The 8,077-nt window shown below is 58.3% G+C and overlaps 1 protein-coding gene across 2 annotated transcripts in view; it reads right to left on the bottom strand.

The window, feature by feature from the left end:
- The window catches only part of SMAD7 (SMAD family member 7), a 29,503-nt gene extending 25,295 nt beyond the window's left edge, over nt 1-4,208 (bottom strand). For both annotated transcript variants that reach the window (XM_027055347.2, XM_027055350.2), the window contains exons 1-2: nt 3,596-4,208; nt 2,212-2,265 (exon numbers count right to left, since the gene is read on the bottom strand). In XM_027055347.2, the coding sequence (XP_026911148.1) occupies nt 2,212-2,265; nt 3,596-4,208 (667 nt within the window). The remainder of the gene's footprint in view (nt 1-2,211; nt 2,266-3,595) is intronic.
- Nucleotides 4,209-8,077: the final 3,869 nt, after the last annotated feature.

Consider the following 8,077-nt stretch of genomic DNA (forward strand, 5'->3'; position numbering starts at 1 on the left):
CCCCAGACCAAAACTTCAACCTGGGGCTCACACACTCAAGAAAGCAAGCAGCTGATCTGAATTTCCCAGCCAAGTACTCTCCTCCCATGTACAAGGTGAAGACGAAAAGCGGGGGCAGCATCCCATCTGTGTGTGTGACCTCAACGGCCCTGGCCCTGGCCACAGCAGCCGGCAAAACCGGCCCCAGACCTGTCCCTAGCCCCACGGTTCCCAGACCTGGCTGCCCTCCAGCAAGTCGGGACAGTTCCTTCCACAGGGGCATGGCCTGTACCACCTCACGTCCTTCCACGACAGGGCCTTTTTTCATTCCCTTTCTTGTTTGGTTTTAAACAAAACGTTTTGGGTGAGTAACCAGCTGTTTGAGTTTCCGATTGGCAGGTTAATCACTTCCTATTGGCTGATCTGGAAAACTTTTTCTCCCCCTTGGAAATGGCACATTCCTGTCTTTGTGGCTTCTCTGTTTACACACATTTTGCTACCTAATGTCAACACTTGCTAATGAATAAATATATCACTCCACTCACTGCAAATGAGGTCCTGGCCTGGCAGAAGGACCGCCTGAATCCTGCGAACAGATTTATCCTGATAGCTCTGCAGGAAACCCGGGAGAATTGTGGCCCTTCTGTTCTACAGTTTTAGGAGGTTTCTGGGAGCATTTATTCACCCCTAGCAATCTTTACTCCTGGGGCCAAGGTGACTGGTCTTTCTCTCTTGCAAGGAATCCCTCCAGATTGGAAGGCTACAGAAGGAGAAACAAAAACGGGGCAGGCGGGGATGGCCCCTTACAGAGCAAACCTCATGAAAGAATTCTGGGTCCTGATGCCAAAAGCCCAGTCAAATTACATTCTTTGAGAAAACAGAGCTTGGGAATTTCAGTTAACGTTTGTTACAAATACAGAGAGCCGGTTATCTCCTCATTAATGACCATTTATCTGGTGTTTTGTAAATCGAAAGCAAAATATCACATGCTTTGCAGGCCACTTATTAGACAGGCACCGGGCAGGCAGCAACGCCTCCCGACTTCAGGGAGCGGCGGAGTCCGGGGGGGGGGGGGGGGGGGGGGCTGGCTGCAGAACATGGGCTTTGGTTACACCGTTCATTAAAGTATTTAATTTATGACAACGCCCCAGCAAAACTTTTAATTAGTGGGGGGAAAGGCCCAACAGCCAAAACTCATGAGGCGGAAGGACTTGTGAATTCCAAGACAGAAATGGGGCCCAACCCTTCACTTCTCCTTCTCCCAGAACCTTGGCAAAAGAAAGATGTCACAAGGGTTGCATTTTTCAGGCATCAGTATACAGGCCTGAAGACCGAGGTTAACAATCCGTACTCCTCAGCTAGGGCATCTCCCGCTGCTTTAAGAAGGCGCTCTGGGACAGTGGGGCCCATCCCTGGAGGCACTCCCAAAGCCCCGTTCTGCTGACCCCTGTGCCCCGTGGCACTGTTACCTCCACAGGATGAGCCCCTGCACTGCCAGCTAGAAGCTGAATACAGACAACCGCAACAGGGCTGGTGCCAGTCTCAAATGGGCTTTTGCTCTGGCCCTGGGCCATCCAGGGACAAAGCAACAGGCAGGCAGAGTTATGCTAAAAACCTGCATGGTCCCGAGCTCGAATTCTGAGAAAACGCAGGCCAGAGCTGACTAGCAGGTGTCAGAAGCACAGAACACCCAGCAGGACGCTGTTGCCTTTACTTCTCAGATTTTCTAAGCTCTTACTTCAAACCAAGACCTGCTCTGCACCTTTGAAACGGGCTTCCCTCGGTCATCAAATTATCCACTCTTCTCACTGATTCTTCTGGCACTCACAAAACTCTCCGAATGCTCCCATCAACCTGTCCTATTTGGCTCTCAAGACACTTCTTCGTGGATCAAATTCCACATGTTAAACCTGAGCCAATTTGGTTACAGAGTGAAAATACACAAAAAAGGAACAAAAACATCTTTGCAAAAAAGAAAATCATAGTAGATAGATAGATAGATAGATCTACACACACACACACACACACACACACACACACACACACACACCCTCTCCAGCCACAACAAAAACAGAAAAATCCACCAAATTTCCAACAGAGGAAACCCAGAACCACCTCGGGGCAAGCCCAGCGCCTCCCCAAAGCCGCTGCCTAGACATAAAAAAATCCGCGTTCTAGAGGCTCCATTTCTAACTTGAGATAGGAAGGGTATTTTTAAAATCATCTACTCACCAGTTGGTTTGAGAAAATCCATCGGGTATCTGGAGTAAGGAGGAGGGGGAGACTCTGGAATTAAAAAAGTAAGAGAAAATAAAGGCCGAGCCATGAGAAAGAGAGATAGAAACTTATGATAACAGAGACATTCTTTTAGCCCAACTGTTTGTCTTAGCTGTGGGGGTTGGAGGCAGGGCCGCGAGGCGGTGATTGCCTTGATATTTAGCTGTCAGATAAACAAAAGAGGCCGCCTGGCGCCAGCCTCGGCGCTCAGCTCCTCCACGTCTGCAGCCGCCGCCGCCGCCGCCGCCGCCGCCGCCGCCGCCGCCGCGCTCCGCCGGCCCGGCTGGAAACCACCGGCTCGGGCCGCGCACTTCACAGTTCACGGGGCGGGGAGCGACAAAGCCCCCTCCCCGCCCCCGCCCCCGCCCCCCAGGGGTGCAATTCACCCCGCCCGCCCCCCTCCCGCCGCACCGCTGCACGCCCGCGCAGAAACTCGGGGATCCCCATTCCCAGCCCACCCGGGAGACGCGCCCCAAGTGCGCTGGTGAACTTGGGAGGATCTGTGGGCGCCCGAGGTACATCCCCCGCTGTGCACAGAGACGTGGAGAAACGGGAAGCAACAGAGGAGGCTGGGAGGAAAAAGACTGGGAGGCTGGGGTCTCAGAGGCGAAGCCCAGGCCCTGGCGCAATAAAAGGGCAGCAAAGGCACAGAGGCGCTGGGGGCAGACCACCCTATAGTCCACTGTGTGCTTTACTGAAAGAAAGGAAAAAGTTGGGGACACCCAACTTCTGATCGCTTGCTCTTTTCCATCCTGGCTGGCTGGCTTGAGAGCGGGTATCCAGTCCTGCCTCCCATCCTAACCTTCTTTGCCCCAAGACCCCAGAGCTGCGGGGCCGGGGAGTATCCCGACCTGACTGTCCTTATTTACTAAAGGAGAAGAGACTTTCCAGCCTCTACAACTCGCTTCTCCCAACCTTCCTCGGCGGGCCTGGCCCGAATCCAACGCGGCCACACACCTCAGTGCTTTTCCGGGTGCAGGGGAGGCGTGACCCCCCCTTGTCTCTGCACCGCCTAGCTGCTGTGGAAATGAAGGCATTTAAATTTTGAGCCGCGTGTCTGTGGAGTGCGTGCACAAGCTGTGCCCACAGCCCACCTCGGGGCAGCAGAGGAGGAAAAACTGGAAGGGAACCCCCAGGGAATGCCCTTGCAGATTCCCCTTGTCCTTTCTCTACTTTTGTCCCTAAAGGCTCTTCCCAGGAGGGGATGTACACAACCCCCCCCTCCGGAGAGGTGGCGGCTGCACACACATACACACACAGCCCAGGAGAGTGGGGGTTCTTCTACCACTTGCGCGCCAGGGGGAGGAGGCAAGAGGGTGGGCGCAGAATAACTTCTTACCTAGTTCGCAGAGTCGGCTAAGGTGATGGGGGTTGCAGCACACCAGCTCGGGGTTGATCTTCCCGTAAGATTCACAGCAACACAGCCTCTTGACTTCCGAGGAATGCCTGAGATCCGGCCACCTGAACACTTTGCACAGCAGGAGGGGGAGCGAGTAGGACGAGGGCGGCTGCGCGGGCTGCGAGCCGGCGGGCGCCCCCAGGCCCAGCCTGCAGTCCAGGCGACCGGGCAGCAGGAGGCACGCGGTGCGCGTACCGCCGCGGGACTCCACGGCCTGGAGCAGCAGCTCCAACTGCCGTTCCTTCAGTTTCTTGAGCACCGAGTGCGTGAGCGCCTTCAGATCCGCCTCGGCGCCCCCGGCCGCGCCGGCGCCCGTGGCTGGGGGGTGGGGATGGTGGTGACCTTTGGCACCTCTGACCGCCTTGCCCAGGCAGCAGCCAGCCCTGCCCGCGCCGCCGCCACCGGCCCCATGCGCCCGGCCGTCCGTCGCCCCTTCTCCCCGCAGCTCGCCTCCTCCTCCGCCTCCCCCCGCGCCCTCCTCCTCGTCCTCGCCGCCGGGCGCGCGGCTCCTCCAGAGACGCCGGACGAGCGCAGATCGTTTGGTCCTGAACATGCGGGGCGAGGAGGCGAGGAGAAAAGTCGTTTGCCGGCTAAGGAGCGAACATGACCTCCGCACACCATGAAGAAGTCGGGCGCCGAGTTGGGGCAGCAGGCGCAGGCGACAGCAGCAGCAGCAGGGGCCCGGGCAGGAGCGGCGGCGGCCCGAGGGGCGCTCCGTGGCATGCGCCAGTCTCCCGGAGGCCGGGGCGCGCGCGGGGGCCCGGGGGCGCCCGCCGGGGCTCGGGGGCCTGCGCTCTGGCTGCCCCACCCCGCGCGGCCCGCGCCGAGCGCGGCTCTCGGGCCCCGGCGCACCCCGGAGGAACGCGGCCGCCGCTTCCCTGGGGGCGGCGAAGCCTGCCCCGGTCGGCGCCTCCCAAAAAAGAGGCCCCCCCGCAGCGGCTCCCGAGTGTCGGGCTCGCCAGCCTCGGCTTCCTACATGGAAGATCCGCGGGGGCAAAAAACGAAAAGGCTTTCGGCTGGGCTGCTGGAGGGAGGAAAAAGCCTCTCTCCCCCTTGCTAAGCAACTTAATTTGGGGGTGGGGAGAAACAGGCAATTAAAAAAAAAAAAAAAGCAGGCACGCGATTTATTTTTTTCCTCTATATCCTTAGTAACCGGATCTCCTCGAATTCCGTGCACACGAAGACTCGGAGGAGGGGGCCGAGTGGACTTCACCCCACATGAGATGTCTGGCGAAATGAGAAGGCTCTCAAAAAATCTAAGAACCAAATATGCAAAGCCCAAAATGAAAAACACCACCTCCTCGCACCCCCGGAGGTCTGGGGGCGTCCGGCTGGAGCTGGGGTTTAAAAAAAGAAAATGTTTACAAAGTAGAACAAGACGTTTGAGGGGTGGAAAAAAAAAACGTATCCACGAGTTACATCCCTTTTTTCCTTGCAGAGCCCCGCTGGTCTTCCTTTCCTTTTCTTCTGCCAAGGGAAAAAAAAAAATCGTATATTTTTTTAATCCACAGAAAGCTCTGGCTAGGCTGCTTCAATCCTCGGCATCTGCGTGTTTGGGGGGAGTCTGGTCTTTCCTCCTGCGCTCCCGGGGGCCCCGGTCCTCGGCGGGGACTTCCTCGGGGCTGGCGGGGGCGCAGGGGCAGAAGATGCTGCGGCGGCGGCTGCGCCCGGCGGGGCTGACAGCGCGGGGGAGGGCGGCGCGGCGGCGGCGGCGGCGGCGGGCCCCTGGCGGGTCGCGCGCTCTCGCCCTCCTGGGCGCAAGCTGCTCACTAATGCGGGGGCCGCCGGCGCCCCCTCCCCTGGCCGCGGCTGGCCACCTGGACTCCCCGTAGGAGCTGTTCGCCCCGACCCGGCTGCGGCGGCAAGGAGGCCCGGGTGTCCTCACGCCGCCTCCTCCACCGAGACTCTCCTCGTCGCGCCCGGGAGCCTCCTTGTCCCCCGTCCGCCCTCTCCTGGCGCTCGGGTCCTTCTGCCGCCGCCGGGGGCTCGCCGCGCCGCACTCAGGGTCTCCGGGGCCGGACGCTCGGCAGCTCGGCGCCGGCGGGCTGGCTCTGTCTCGGGCAGCTCTCTCCCGCGCGGCGAGCGGACCGAGCACGGCGCCCGGCTGGCTCGGCTGGCGCGGCTCGGGGACAGGCTGCTCCGTGCGCCGAGCGAGTGAGCGAGTGTGCCCGCGGCTCGCCGCCTCCCGCAAGGCCTCCCGCCCCCGCCCCCTTCCCTCCCCCTTCCTCCCCCTTCGCTCCCCCGCCCCCAGCCGCCGCCGCCGCCGCCGCCTCCTCCCCGCCCCCCGCTCCCCCCCCTCGGGCCCTCTGCTCTGCTGGTTCCACTGCGCAGTGGCGCGCCCGGCTCCGGCCTCGTCACGTGGCCGTCTAGACACCCTGTCGCTTTAAAAAAAAAAAAAAAAGCGATTGTGTTTCGCAAACAACAGATCGGGTTTCTAAAAGCTATTTCTCCCCCCCCACACACACACACCCCCGCCACCGCCACCCCCTCCCCGGTCTGCAGAAGGGGTACCACTCGGGGGGTGGGGGTGCGGGTAAAGGTGGGGAGCTGAGGAGCTCCCAGAATCGACGGAGACCTGGCCGGATCAGAGGAGAAATGGGAAAACCCAAAAGCACCGAGCGGGCTTCGCCGGAGGGTTTTCAAGCGGAACGAACCGGTCGGCGGCCCGATTTAGACGCAGCCGGCGGAGCTTCGCAGCGGCTGTCCCGCGCGCGCTCGCCCTAGCGCTTCATTCATTCGTTTTGTTTTAAAGGCCCTGGCGGCGGATCCCCTGGCCGCGCTGGAGGGAAGGGGGAGGAGAGCGCTGTCTCCGTTTTAAAAGACATTTACACCGGACTGGACCGCGGCCCTGGGAAGTGTGCGCTGGAGGGAACAGCCGGGCCGCCGAGGGCGGGGAGGCGGCGCGAATGTGACCTCAGCGGCGGCCGCGCGCTCCCTCCCGCCCTCTCCCGCTCCGGGCTCGGGTTTTCTGGAATGCATTTGGCCGGCTGACGAGCTGCGAGGGGCAGCATCCAGGCGGGAGAACGGGCGGGGGCGAGGTGGGGGGTGGCTCTCCGGCCCGGCCGCCGGCAGGTTTCCTCCGGAGCCCGGAAGACCTCCGGCACCCCGCCTCCCGGCGCGGGAAGGTTACCTTTCCGAGCAGACCTGCCTAGGGCATGCGTATGCATGCACGGCCTGTTTCTGCGCCCTTCTCGGCTCCGTAGCGTTCAAGGTGCTCAGGGTCATAGAGTTTAGCCCCTGACCCCAGGTTCGGGAGAAGCAGAGACCCAGCTAGCAGATTACGGCAAGGAAATGGGGTAAGGCCTTGGTAGGGCACACGACCAGAACGCGTTTATTTCGTGAAAACTGATGGTACTGAGAAAAGAAATGATTTAAATATATACGCATCACTATTGACGAGGCCACTAGTTGGCATGGTGATCTAACCTCACAGATTATTCAGTGAAATAAAAAATATTTTTTTAAGGGATTTACAATTGTGATATCAGGACAACAGTGAACCTCATTGGGGATGAGATGAACGACGAATCTTCAGGAAAGGTGCGATGTACTATTTTCATTATCCCAGTTAAATTATACCTTCTTAGAAGGAAATGGGACAGATTAATGTTAGCTTTACAGTTCAGCCCCCTCCCCTCCAGCAATTTAAGAGGCGCCTGACAGGCAGTAGATGCTTAATAAACATTGAGGAACCAACATAGGATGCAAAGGGGGCATTTGGACTGCTCCCCCCAGATCTAACAAAAGCACCTTTGGAGATAAAAATGTGAGAGAAAATCAGCAATGTTGCTTACACCATCAGCTCCAGGCAAGAGACCCCTGAAGCGTGTTGACTTGTAAGACACAGGGGTGCCGAGCAGTGTAGAAATGTATGTAGGACAGGGCAGAAGCTGGCATTCTAAACGTTTACTTTGTAAGGCCACATAGCTGCAATTGTGTAAGGTCATAATTTTATTGTAAATAAAAATGTTGCCTAGTGAAAAGGGCATTGAGACCGCGTGCGTGTGTGCATGTGTGTGTGCGTGTGTGTGTGTGCGTGTGTGTGTGCGCGCGTGTGTGTGTGTGTGTGTGTGAAACTTTGTAAAGAAGCACCTTGCAAATTTGCAAACACAGCAGCAAGAAAGCCCCAGGAAGAAATGGATGAGTGGCTCTGGGTGATCCCATCATCATAGGCAGGAAAGACAAAAGAGACAGAAATAAGATTTCTGGGAAATACACAATATACTCCCCTTAGAAAGGCTTATTAAGAATCCCAGGCTAGATGTCAGAAAACCTGATTCCAGGCTGGGGCTCTGCCCTCACTGGTTAACTAACTTGCACCAGTGGTTATCCTCACGTTTGGCCTCGGCCGTATACTTGGCAGGGATTAAAAAGCTTTCTGGGCAAGTTTCCTACCCTCACAGGGTCCCATTCCCTCTCTCT

This window comes from Acinonyx jubatus, chromosome D3 (genome assembly GCF_027475565.1).
Source record: "Acinonyx jubatus isolate Ajub_Pintada_27869175 chromosome D3, VMU_Ajub_asm_v1.0, whole genome shotgun sequence".
NCBI classification, from domain to species: Eukaryota; Metazoa; Chordata; class Mammalia; order Carnivora; family Felidae; genus Acinonyx; species Acinonyx jubatus.